Source organism: Bos taurus, chromosome 18, assembly GCF_002263795.3.
Source record: "Bos taurus isolate L1 Dominette 01449 registration number 42190680 breed Hereford chromosome 18, ARS-UCD2.0, whole genome shotgun sequence".
NCBI classification, from domain to species: domain Eukaryota; kingdom Metazoa; phylum Chordata; class Mammalia; order Artiodactyla; family Bovidae; genus Bos; species Bos taurus.
The window spans coordinates 57122003-57135377 of record NC_037345.1 but is presented as its reverse complement, the minus strand read 5'-3'; the positions used below and the strand labels follow the sequence as shown (position 1 = coordinate 57135377).

The window sequence follows — 13375 nt, the reverse complement described above, 5'->3', positions numbered from 1 at the left end:
CACCAGGGACCCTCGTCTCTGGGATTCTCCAGGCAAGAACACTGGAGTGGGTTGCCATTTCTTTCTCCAGTGCATGAAAGTGAAAAGTGAACGTGAAGTCGCTCAGTCACGTCCGACTCTTAGCGACCCCATGGACTGCAGCCCACCAGGCTCCTCCATCCATGGGATTTTCCAGGCAGGAGTACTGGAGTGGGGTGCCATTGCCTTCTCGTTTTCATCTGTACATGTAGGAATAATAATGTTCAACCCTTGTCCTGGGCATTTTCTACAGTCTCTGGTGTGGCCGTCTTGCAGGTCACATGTCTGGCCCTGCCCATTCCTCTGAGTCCCTCCTTCAGCGAGAAGCTCCTGGTGGTCAGTGGTATCTTTGATAGATACCAAAGCCTCAGTGGTATCTTTGATAGATACCAAAGCCTCATCTGAGGCCTCCGAAGAGGGGATCCAGGGCACAGACTCTGCAGTCAGATGGCTCTGGGCCGAGCCTTGCTCCCTAATGCATGCTGTGCCACCTTGGGAAGTGGCTTAATCATTCTGTGCAGAATTGCATCCCTGTTGTTCATGGGGTGTTGGGGCTGAATTGTATTACCCACCCCAAAAAAATTTATATGTGCAAGTCCTAACCCCTAGTGCCTCTAAATGTGATTGCATTTGGAGACAGGGCCTTTAAAGAGGTTGTGTTGTCATTTAGTCGCCCAGTCGTGTCCGACCTTTTGCAACCCCATGGACTGCAGGCCAGGCCTCTCTGTCCTTCACCACCTCCCAAAGTTTGCCTGAGTTCATGCCCATTGCATTGGCAATACCATTCAACCCTCTCATCCTCTGACACCCTCTTCTCTTTCTGCCCTCAATATTTCCCAGCATCAGGGACTTTTCCAATGTTCGAATCAGATGACCAAAATACTGGAGCTTCAGCTTCAGCATCAGTCCTTCCAATGAGTGTTCAGGGTTGATTTTCCTTAAGATAGACTGGTTTGATATTTTTGCTATCCAAAGGACTTTCAGCAGTCTTCTCCAGCACCACAATGCAAAGGCATCAATTCTTTGGCACTCAGTCCAGCTCTCACAACTGTACGTGTGAGGTAATTAAGGTAAAATGAGGTCATTGAGGTTGGCCCTCATAGGGCCCGTGTCCATGTAAGTAGAAGCGGTTAGGACACAGACACACACTGAGAAGCTACCACGTGGAGACAGGGAGAGAAGACGACTGTCTACAAGCCAAGAAGAGAGGCCACAGAAGACTGTATACATATGTATAACTGAATCACTTTGCTGTACAGCAGTGATTAATACAACATTGTAAAGCAACTATATGTTAATCAAAAATTGTTTTAAAACTTAAGGACTTCCCTGATGGTCCAGTGGTTAAGAATCCACTTGCCAACGCAGGGGACACGGGTTCAATTTCTGGTTCGGGAAGATCCCGCATGCTGCAAGCAACTAAGTCCATGCGCCACAACTACTGAACCTGAGCTCTAGAGCCCGGGAGCTGCAGCTACCAAAGCCCGTGGGCCTTGAGCCCGTGCACCTCAACAAGAGAAACCTGTGCACTGCAGTGAACAGTAGGCCCCACCCGCTGCAACTAGAGAAAACCGAGATGGGCAGCAACAAAGACCCAGCGCAGTTGAAAATAAGTTAATTTTTTTTAATGTAAAAATGAAGAAAAAATAAGGACCCAACCCCGTGGACACCTTGATCTCAGACTTCCAGCCTCCAGGTTCATAAGCAAATGAATTTCTGCTGTTCAAACCTGCCAGCTGGTGGAACTTCCTTGAAGCAGCCATAGTGAGTGAACCCACGGGGTCTCCAGGAAGAATCAACCCATGGAGTGCTCAGTGTACACAGTGGCCAGGGGTCAGCCGGCAGGATGGGAGCCCTCTGAGGCTGGGAGGGGAAAAGGGAAGGAACGGTGTGGCAACCCCAGGAAACCTCTGCTTCTCCTCTTTGCCCTGGCTCTGATCCCAGCGGGCTCTTACTTCACCAGGCGGTGCTGACCTGGCCTCTGCTCGGGTTGTCCCTCTGATGGTTGAGCCAGTTGCTGCCCCTGCAGCCATCTGTCCAGCAGAGTGTCCTGGGGGTGGGGTGGGGGTGGGGCTGACACTGGGGAAGCACCAGCTGGGTGGGGGAGGGGCTGCAGGGTCGGGCGTGGCCAGGGCTGATCCAACCGGGAGGACCGGGCTGTGGGAGCCCCTAGGAGGAGGGAGAGAGGATGTACCTGGAGGATGGGAGGGGTGTGTGCATCCCTGACAATATGGCGAAGACCCCTGACTGTCTCTCAGTCAGGTTCGAGAGACGGTGGGTCTGAGTGGGTTGTGTTGTAGGGGCTGAGATGCCCTGACTCTGTATTGTTCCTCCATTCCTGGGGTCCTAAGCCCACTTGCCTTCTTCTTATCACCTTCCAGAATTCTCCTTGGTTGTCTCTTGCATCATTCTTAGGGTTTATAGTTGTGAACAGAGGGCAAAAGCTGGGAAAGGCAACAGGAACCATACAGCTTGAAAAGCCTAAATATTTACTAAAGAAAGCTGAGTGCTGAAGAATTGATGCTTTTGAACTGTGGTGTTGGAGAAGACTCTTGAGAGTCCCTTGAACTGCAAGGAGATCCAACTAGTCAAACCTAAAAGAAATCAGTCCTGAATATTCATTGGAAGGACTGATGCTGAAGCTGAAGCTCCAATACTTTGGCTACCTGATGCGAAGAGCTGACTCACTGGAAAAGACTCTGATGCTGGGAAAGATTGAAGCCAGGAGGAGAAGGGGATGACAGAGGATGAGATGGTTGAATGGCATCAACAACTAGATGGACATGAGTTTGAGCAAGCGCCTGGAGTTGGTGATGGACAGGGAAGCCTGGCATGCTGCAGACCATGGGATCACAAAGAGTCAGACATGACTGAGCAACTGAATTGAACTGAAGCCCACTTGCCTTCTTCTTACCACCTTCCAGAATTCTCCTTGGTTGTCTCTTGCACCATTTGGGGGATTTATAGTTGTGAACAGAGGGCAGAAGCTGGGAAATGCAACAGGAACCATACAGCTTGAAAAGCCTAAATACTTACTATTTGTCTCTTTACCAAAAAGTCTCCTGACTGCTGACCTGGAATATCAGGTTGAGAAGCTTGCAAATTCTTCTGTTGGATTAAGGAGAGAGAACCGTCTTTTGCTTATGGTCAGCTCTAAGCTTTAGGAAATTCTCTAAATGGCATTATTTGATTTTGCCTATAGCAGGAGTAGTAGGAGGTAGAGAGGATGGAAAAGGAAAATTCAGGAATGGAGAGAGATGATGCTGGAGGTCAAGTCAGGTAAGGGATCCAAGGGAGAGTTTTGAGTAAGAGAGAGGCTGACAAATGTAACCAATGTGGTACCCAGGGACAGGACCGACCCAGCTCAGGGTGAAATGTGCAGACAAAATAATAATGTTGCCCACCATCAAGCCATCAGCCACAGAAGCCTGCCCCACTGCTGTGCCCTGAGGAGAACTCAGGATGGAGAAAAACACAGTACTTGCCCTAGATTATTAAAATGCATATCTAAGGAATAATTTCCAATGGACTCAGACTTTTGCATCCTCCCATACATAGAAAAGCACTAAAATCATTACATTGAGGTATCTGATTTTTGTGATTAGCAGTGATATTTTTGATGTTCAGTTACACGTTTGTTTTCAGCAAAAACGTTTGCCTATATATCCTGGCTCCTCCCTACCTCTACAGAGCAGTTCCTCAGAGCTATCTGAAAGGCTGTCTCCCAAGCTATAGTCCTAGGTAAGATCCCCAAATAAAGCATAACTCACAACTTTCAGGTTGTGTGTGTTTTTGTGTGTGTGTGTGTGTGTTTTTTCAGCCAAAAGTCACAATGTATCAAGACTTCTGTTGCATATTTCATACTTCCATTTAATCCTTACAACAGCCCTGTGAGGCTGGACTTCTCATGTTTGTTTCAACAAAGCATGGTGGATGGGGGTCAGGGTAGGTGGGTCACAAGATGCTACTTTCTTAATAAATGAAAGAGCATGGATGTGATCCCAGGTCTCTGTGATTGCAAAGCCTAAGACATATAGCAGGAAACTTGCAGGCAGTAGTTCATGAACCCACTGCTGATGGGGATGTTAGGTCTCCAAGAATCAGCCTGTGGGTCCTCCTTCCCACAGGAAGCGACGTCCTGACGCTGAGGCTCATACTGCCTTCGGTGCCTCACTTGATCCTGATCTCTGCGTATTCTGAGTGAGGGCTCTCCTGAGGCTTCTCCCCACGGAAGATGATGGAGGAATAATGCAACTCCTGCTCCAACTCCAAAGAGGGGGTGGTCCCTGCATAATTTGTGGGGTCAGAAGATTCCTCTGACTTGGACTCCTGCTGGTGATCCTGTGCAGAGAGCAAAGAAAGGGGTCACATAAAGGTAGTTTGGGGATGAGAAGGCAGAGAGGGCCCATGAAGTGAATTTGACTTTGGGACAAGCATTTATTCATTCTTCCATTCTGTTATTAAACATTTCTCAAGGTTCTGTTTATGCAATCATCCAACAGATGTAAGGCTACAGATTGTTTTCCAACTCTACAGAACACTCACATAGACCTATGTAGAAAATAATATTATGTTACTGGCTCAGGGATTGAATCCACGTCTGCCTCTCCAGCACTGTAGGCAGATTCTTTACCACTGAGCCACCTGGGAAGCCCTATGTAGAAAATATTATTATGTAACAACAGGGAAACTCTCAAAGAAGGTAGCTACTTCCCAATGATAGGGACAGAATGAAGGACAGAACAGGTGATTAAACAGTTAATCCCACTAGAGGATTGTAAGTAGAAAAATATGGGAGACCCCTGTAAGTTAATGATTACTCGAGAAAACAGATTTCAGTTTGGTTCAGTCAGTCATGTCCGACTCTGCAACCCCATGGACTGAAGCACACCAGGCCTCCCTGTCCATCACCAACTCTCGGAGTTTACTTAAATTCACGTCCATTGAGTCATCCAACCATCTCATCCTCTGTTGTCCCCTTCTCCTCCTGCCTTCTATCTTTCCCAGCATCAAGGACTTTTCAAATGAGTCAGTTCTTCCCATAAGGTGGCCAAAGTATTGGAGTTTCAGCTTCAGCATCAGTCCTTCCAATGAATATTCAGGACTGATTTCCTTTAGGATGGACTGGTTGGATCTCCTTGCAGTTCAAGGGACTCTCAAGAGTCTTCTCCAACACCACAGTTCAAAAGCATCAATTCTTCGGCACTCAGCTTCTTTATAGTCCAACTCTCACATCCATACATGACTATTGGAAAAACCATAGCTTTGACTAGATGGACCTTTGCTGGCAAAGTAAAGTCTCTGCTTTTTAATATGCTGGCTAGGTTGGTCATAACTTTTCTTCCAAGGAGCAAGCGTCTTTTAATTTCACGGCTGCAGTCACCATCTGCAGTGATTTTGGAGCCCCCAAAATAAAGTCTGACACTGTTTCCACTGTTTCCCCATCTATTTGCCATGAAGTGATGGGACCAGATGCCATGATCTTCGTTTTCTGAATGTTGAGCTTTAAGCGAACTTTTTTACTCTCCTCTTTCACTTTCATCAAGAGGCTCTTTAGTTCTTCTTCATTTTCTGCCATAAGAGTGGTGTCATCTGCATATCTGAGGTTATTGATATTTCTCCCGGCAATCTTGATTCCAGCTTGTGCATCATCCAACCCAGTGTTTCTCATGATGTACTCTGCATATAAGTTAAATAAGCAGGGTGACAATATACAGCCTTGACGTACTCCTTTTCCTACTTGGAACCAGTCTATTTGTTCCATGTCTAGTTCTAACTGTTGCTTCCTGACCTACATACAGATTTCTCAAGAGGCAGGTCTGGTATTCCCATCTTTTTAAGAATTTTCCACAGTTTGTTGTGGTCCACACAGTCAAAGGCTTTGGCATAGTCAATAAAGCAGAAATAGGTGTTTTTCTGGAACTCTCTTGCTTTTTCAATGATCCAACGGATGTTGGCAATTTGATCTCTGGTTCCTCTGCCTTTTCTAAATCCACCTTGAACATCTGAAGTTCACGGTTCACATACTGTTGAGGCCTGGCTTGGAGAATTTTGAGCATTACTTTGCTAGTGTGTGAGATGAGTGCAATTGTGCAGTAGTGTGAACATTCTTTGGAATTGTCTTTCTTTGAGATTGGAATGAAAACTGACCTTTTCCAGTTCTGTGGCCACTGCTAAGTTTTCCAAATTTGCTGGCATATTGAGTGTAGCACTTTCACAGCATCATCTTTTAAGATTTGAAATAGCTCAACTGGAATTCCATCACCTCCACTAGCTTTGTCCGTAGTGATGCTTCCTAAGGACCACTTGACTTCACATTCCAGGATGTCTGGCTCTAGGTTGGTGATCACATCATCGTGATTATGTTGGTTGTGAAGATCTTTTTTGTACAGTTCTTCTGTGTATTCTTGCCACCTCTTCTTAATATCTTCTGCTTCTGTTAGGTCTGTACCATTTCTGTCCTTTATTGTGCCCATCTTTGCATGAAATGTTCCCTTGGTATCTCATAATTTTCTTGAAGAGATCTTTAGACTTTCCCATTCTATTGCTTTCCTCTATTTCTTTGCACTGATCACTGAGGAAGGTTTTCTTATCTCTCCTTGCTATTCTTTGGAACTCTGCATTCAAATGGGTATATGTTTCCTTTTCTCCTTTGCCTTTAACTTCTCTTCAATTCACAGCTACTTGTAAAGTCTCCTCAGACAACCATTTGCCTTTTTGCATTTCTTTTCCTTGGGGATGGTGTTGATCCCTGCTTTCTGTACAATGTTAGGAACCTCCGTCCATAGTTCTTCAAGCACTCTGTCTATCAAATCTAATCCCTTGAATCTATTTGTCACTTCCACTGTATAATCGTAAGGGATTTGATTTAGGTCATACCTGAATGGTCTAGTGGTTTTCCTTACTTTCTTCAATTTAAGTCTGAATTTGGCAATAAGGTGTTCATGGCCTGTGCCACAGTCAGCTACCCGTCTTGTTTTTGCTGACTGTATAGAACTTCTCCGTTTTTGGCTGCAAAGAATATAATCAGTCTGATTTTGGTATTGACCATCTGGTGATGTCCATGTGTAGAGTCTTCTCTTGTGTTGCTGGAAGAGGGTGTTTGCTATAACCAATGCATTCTCTTGGCAAAACTCTATTAGCCTTTGCCCTGCTTCATTCTGTACTCCAAGGCCAAATTTGCCTGTTACTCCAGGTATTTCTTGTCTTCCTACTTTTGCATTCCAGTCCCCTATAATGAAAAGGACATCTTTTTTGGGTGTTAGTTCTATAAGGTCTTGTAGGTCTTCATAGAACCGTTCAACTTCAGCTTCTTCAACATTACTGGTTGGGGCATAGGCTTGGATTACTGTGATATTGAATGGTTTGCCTTGGAAATGAACAGAGATCATTCTGTCTCTGCAGTTTTTGAGATTGCATCCAAGTACTTCATTTCAGACTCTTTTGTTGACTATGATGGCTACTCCATTTCTTCTAAGGGATTCTTGCCCACAGTAGTAGATATATAGTGGTCATCCAAGTTAAATTCACCCATTCCAGTGCATTTTAGTTCACTGATTCCTAAAATGTCCATGTTCACTCTTGCCAGCTCCTGTTAGACCACTTCCAATTTGCCTTGATTCATGGACCTCACATTCCAGGTTCCTATGCAATATTGCTCTTTACAGTATCAGACCTTGCTTCCATCAGCAGTCACATCCACAACTGGGAATTGTTTTTGCTTTGGCTCCGTCTCTTCATTCTTTCTGGAGTTAGTTTTCCACTGATTTCCAGTAGCATATTGGGCATCCACTGACCTGGGGAGTTCATCTTTCAGTGTCCTATCTTTTTGCCTTTTCATGCTGTTCATGGGGTTCTCAAGGCAAGAATACTGAAGTGGATTGCCATTCCCTTCTCCTGCTTAACCACAAACCAAGCAGGCTTGCTTAGCAACAAAACCATGCAAAAGAAGCCCATGACCTGTCCCTCAAACAATAAAACAATGGTGTGATTGTGTGGTGTGGCATGAACCCTCCTCTTAGGAACTATAATAACTGTCTTTTCCATGGAAATCATCTCCTGATTTGTCTGCCTCACATATTTGAATAATAATGAATCCTACAGTTTCAAACAAGCAAGAAGGGGAAGAGAAAGAGCTCATTTCTGGACATGCTGAAAGGAGCATGGCCATGGGCCACCCCACGCACTGGGGGGATACACAGGGCAGGCTGCATTGCCAGGGTCCCCATGTCACTCACCAGGGAAGCTGGCTCTGCGGCAGAGTAGATGTCCTCCATGTCCACTGCGGTCTTGGCTACCTTCTTCCTGTAGATCTTCACTCTGATGAGAGAGAGGGTTTGTGACACAGGGTCACTCTTTTGAGGCTGGAGTGAGTGCTTAATGCAGGTCAAGTGTAGGGCCAATATATCCAAAGACAAATATATCCAAAGAAAACCATAATTCAAAAAGATGCATGCACCCCAATGTTCATTGAAGCATTATTTAAAATAGCCAGGGCATGGAAGCAACTTAAATGTGCCTTGACAGAGGAATGGATAAAGAAGATGTGGTACTTGTATACTATGGAATATTGCATGCATGCATGCTAAGTCACTTCAGTCGTGTCCAACTGTTTGCGACCCTCTGGACTGTAGCCCGCCTGGCTCTGCTTCCATAGGATTCTCCAGGCAAGAATACTGGAGTGGGTTGCCGTGCCCTCCTCCAGGGGATCTTCCCTCAGACCCAGGGACTGAATCCATGTATCTTACGTCTTCTGCATTGGAAAGTGGGTTCTTTACCAGTAGCACCACCTGGGAAGCCCTACACTGGAATATTACTGGCCATAAAAAAGAATGAAATGCCATTTTGCAGCAGCATGGATGGACCTAGAGATTATCACACTAAGTGAAGTAAGTCAGACAATTATCGGTTGCTCATTCATGTCTAACTTTTTGCAGCCCCTTGGATTGTAAATCATTAGGCTCCTCTGTCCATGGAGTTCTCCAGGAAAGAATATTGGAGTGGGTTGCCATTTCCTTCTCCAGTGGATTTCCCTGACCCAAGGATCAAATCCAGGTCTCCTGCATTGTAGGCAGATTATTTACCATCTGAGCCACTAGGGAAGCCTGAAGTCAGACAGAGAAAGACAAATATCATATGATATCACTTAAATGTGAAATCTAAAAAAAAAAAAAAAAAAAAAAGGTACAGATGGACTTATTCACAAAACAGAAATAAAGTCACAGATGTAGAAAGCAAACTAATGGCTACCAGGGCAGAAAACAGGGGGAGGGATAGGTTGTGAGATTGGGATTGACATATACACACTACTATGCATTAATGGGCTTCCCTGGTGGCTCAGTGGTAAAGAATCTGCCTGCCAATGAAGGAGATGCAGCTTCAATCCTTGGGTTGGGAAGATTCCCTGGAGAAGGAAATGGTAACCCGCTCCAGTGTTCTTGCCTGGAGAATCCCATGGACAGAGGAGCCTGGTGGGCTACAGTCCATGGGGCCCCAAGGAGTCGGATATGACTTAGAGACTGAGCACGAGCAAGATGCATAAAATAGATAAGTAATAAGAACCTGCTGTACAGCACAGGGACCTGTGCTCAATACTCTGTAATGACTTATAAGGGAAAAGGATCTAAAAAAGAGTGGATATAGGTATATGCATAATGATTCACTTTGCTGTATACCTGAAATTAACACAACACTATAAACCAACTATACTCCAATAAAAATTTTAAAAGGGTAGAGTAAGTCCAGGAGCCTTTATCACAAAACTGTATCAAGGCCCCCACCCCCCCACCCCACCAGGTCCTGAATCTCTAGGATCAGGGCTGGGAGCACTGTCACGCCTGGCTAGGTGGCTACTAGCTGGATTCTCATTACCCCTGCAACCCCGCCCATGCTCTGGGTCCTCGAAATCCCTCCAGGCCCCTCTTCTCCTCCACTGGCCCACACCCAGCCCAGCTCACACGAAGAAGATGAGGCCGAAGCAGAGAACAAGCAGCATGGTGACGCCAGCTCCCGCGATGGCCCCCTCAGTCACTCCTGCCCCTGTCCCTGATTCCCCTGCAGACGAGAGAGACACTTGGAGAGAATTCCAACCTTGACTCCTCTCCTCAGCATGCAGAGGGGTATCCTGCCCCTCACATGCAGGGTCCAGCCGCTGGGTTCCCCCTCCCCTCTCAGAACCTCAGCCTTTTGCAGAAGGGCACAGTCTAAGCGGCATTTGCCTCTCCAGCCCACACTCTTCCAACAAACTTCAGCTCTCCTTGGAGTCAACTACTTCTCCATCCAGGGTCTCTATGTAACAGACCCCAGACCCGGCCACAGCAGAGCCATGAGGCTTTGAGCCCTGTCGACATTCCAGACAGACAGACAGCGAGTCTCTGGGGGATGCTGAAAGGCCTTGCCCCTCCTTCCTTCCAGGGAGGGTGTCTAAATCTGCTCTCTCGGCCTCTGTTGACACTGTCACTCAGAGCTCACGGTGGTGTTTTGAGCCTCCAGAAATACGTGGAAGAAAGAACCTTCTCAGACCTTCATATCAGATCCAGACGGTGTTCCTGGCCCTGCCTGGCCAAGCCTCCTGGGACCCCAACACTCAAGATGAGGTACATGTGGACATTACGTGTCAATGATTGGATGGGCACTGCTGCGAGATTGCTGATGGGGCTCACTGTCCAGTTGTCATGACCCATGGGACTAGAGCAACGAGGGGAGCGCTGGGCTCCAGAGAGGGGTCAGCATGAGGGCTGGGGTGGGGGGTGGTGCTGACAGTCAAAACATGGCCCCAAGTGACACTGGGGGGCAATGAAACCACTCTGAGTGACACTCTAATGGTGGATACGTGTCATTACATCTTTGTCCAAACCCATGAAATGTACCCCAGGTGGTACAATGGTAAAGAATCAGACTATCCATGCAGAAGACAGAACAGACGCAGGTCCCATCCCTGGATCAGGAAGAGCCCCTGGAGTAGGAAATGGCAACCCACTCCAGTATCCTCGCCTGGAAAATTCTATGGCCAGAAGGGCCTGGGCAGCTACAGTCCAGGGGGTGGCAAAGTGCTAGACGTGACTGAGCACACACGCACACATGAAACATGCAATGCCAAGAGTGAACTCTAACATCAGTCACGGACTTTGGTTGAAAAGGATGTGTCCGTGGAAGTTCACTGCAACATGTACCCTAGGAGTGGGGGGATGTTGGTGAGGGAGAGGCTGTGTGTGTGTAAGAAAGTGCAGGAAGGGCAGGGGAAGTCTCTTTATCTTCTGATCAGTTCTGCTGTGAACCTCAATGTGTTCCTCAAAATAAATTCTAATTCATAAAAAAAAAAAAAGCTCACCTAGGACTTCAGTGATTGGTGAAGGATAAAGAGCATGTTTAGTCTCAATCTGTTCCTCAAAATAAAGTCTAATTTTTAAAAATGCCAGCTGAGGACTTCAGTGATTGGTGAAGGGCAAAGAGCATGTTTAGAATGGGCGGGGACGAAGATGTGGGTCACTTGGCAAGACCAAAGTTGGAGGATATTGGGGATGAGACCTAATGGGGGCTTCTGTCTCAATGCGGGACCCCGCTCAAGCCCCATGATTTGAATGTGGGTACATCATTTGAAAGTACAGCTCTGAGCCAAGCTGGCAGAGACCCCACTCCAGTCAATGCCCCATGGGGGAAGGGGAGGGGGCTCCTTCCTACCTGTGCCATCCCCTGTGCAGATATTGCCTGGGTTCCGTGAAGCATCTAGGACCGGAAGAGAGCATTTCCCTCCTCAGTTTGCCAGAGAGCCGGGAGGGGGTGGGGGGCGGGGGATGGAGAGAGACAAGTGTAGACATCCCCTCCCCCGACACACAAACCCAGAAGCCACAAAAATCCAGGCAGGATAGGCCTTATGTCCCTCTAGCCTCCTCCCCAGCCGGGCCTCCAGGACAAAAGCACCTCCCATCCCCACCTCAGCTCCCCCTGCCGGAACACCCTCAGGCCCCCCCAGCGTCCTCACCCCTCACTCACAGGTGACATTGAGCAGGATGGTCCGCTCCACCATCACCCCACTTCTGGGGAACTTCACCTGACAGGTGAGCCTGGTGCCGTGGTCCTGGGGCCGTGGGGTGAGGGTGAGCACCGACGAGAAGGGGGTCCTGGGGCCCAGGGAGCTGGGGGCAGCTGACGTCCAGGAGAAGATGGGCGGCATGGCCCGCTCACAGGCCCAGGGCACAGAGCAGGTCATGTTCCCGGGGTGGCCGGGCTCCAGGTCCCCGGGGCTGAGGAGGTGGGGCTGGTGGGTGAAGGCTGGTGAGAGGAGGGGGGAGACGGGGGATCCGGAGGAGGCTTTGAGGTGTGACCCCCCCAAGAGAAGCGTCAGGCTTCAGGGCAGCCCCTACCTCTGAGCCCCCACCTGCTTTACCCTCAGCGCCTCCCAGGAGGGGCCCCCACCCCAGCCCTGCCCTGGGGCCCCCATGACCCCCACTGTGACCTCTCCTAGATCCACTGCTTACCTGTCACATTCAAGAAGAACAGTTCAGACAGGTAACTCCATTTCATACTTCCTTTTTCCATACGAAAAAAGTAGGAACCTCTGTCGCTCTTTCTGGCATCTCTGATCTCCAGGGAGCAGTTGTTGTCCCTGGGGTCCCCGAGGAGGTGGAATCGGCCCTGGGTCTCCTTCTGAGCTTCACGGTCTAATTTGTTTGTGGCCACGGGGGCATCCTTGAGTACTTCGGCCCCTTCGCGGAACCAGAAGCCGTGAACAGGGGTAGAACCACTGCGGAAGTCGCTGGGATAGTAGACGGAGCAGGGCACGCGGACACACAAGCCCTCCTGCACCGACACGGACCACGGTGCTTTCAGCCAGTAATTCGGATCCTGAGCCAGGGTCGCTGAGGAAAATCAAGGATCAGCCAAGCCCCCGCCCCGCCGACCTCTGCCCCGCCGTCCACTCACCCGCCCACAGCAGCGGCAGCAGCAGCGGCAGCAGCAGCGGCAGCATGTCTGAGCCGGAGAGTGTCTGGGCCTCCTGTGTGTGAAAAGAGAAGGGAAGGGAGAGGGAGGTAGGGCTGCGGGGAGACCCGTGGGAAGCTGGGGAGGAGCAAGAAACTCGGTTCACAGAACAGGAACTTCAGAGCCGGAGCTCCTCCCCCTCCACACACAGCAGACAGGACACCCCTGGGCCCAGAGACCCCGGAGACCTGCCCAGAGAGGAGCAGAAAAGCAGGGGCCCCCTGTCCTGACCCCCATCTGGGGCTCGTCCCTGCAGCACCAGAGCTCGGACCTGTGAGGACACTGAGGGCTAGGACTCAGACGGCCTCCTAAGGTTCTTCCATCCGAGCTCTGCTGTCTACACCAGGGCACTGCTCAACTCCACTCTTGACCTGGAGAG

General features: G+C 48.6%; 1 protein-coding gene across 2 annotated transcripts; it reads right to left on the bottom strand.

The window, feature by feature from the left end:
* Positions 1-3558: 3558 nt before the first annotated feature.
* Positions 3559-13076, bottom strand: LOC100138951 (CD33 antigen-like). Of its 2 annotated transcripts, XM_005219140.5 has the most exons (7): positions 12940-13020; positions 12495-12875; positions 12010-12288; positions 11698-11742; positions 9975-10071; positions 8256-8337; positions 3873-4359 (listed from the first exon to the last, which is right to left on the bottom strand). In XM_005219140.5, exons 1-7 carry the CDS (start codon positions 12983-12985, stop codon positions 4189-4191), a joined length of 1101 nt encoding a protein of 366 aa, XP_005219197.1. In that variant the 5' UTR covers positions 12986-13020; the 3' UTR covers positions 3873-4188. The 2 variants fall into 2 exon arrangements, with proteins under 2 accessions (NP_001178276.1, XP_005219197.1); NM_001191347.2 differs by lacking the exon at positions 11698-11742 and having other exon boundaries at positions 3559-4359; positions 12940-13076.
* Between the last annotated feature and the right edge of the window lie 299 nt (positions 13077-13375).

Excerpts from the sequence above, each read along its gene's own strand:
- LOC100138951 (XM_005219140.5), bottom strand. The coding sequence starts at position 12,985 with ATGCTGCCGCTGCTGCTGCCGCTGCTGCTGCCGCTGCTGTGGGCGG. Across the intron at positions 12,876-12,939 it reads GCTGCCGCTGCTGTGGGCGG|CGACCCTGGCTCAGGATCCG; the intron begins GTGAGTGGACGG and ends GATTTTCCTCAG. Across the intron at positions 8,338-9,974 it reads TTCGGCCTCATCTTCTTCGT|AGTGAAGATCTACAGGAAGA; the intron begins GTGAGCTGGGCT and ends CTCTCTCATCAG.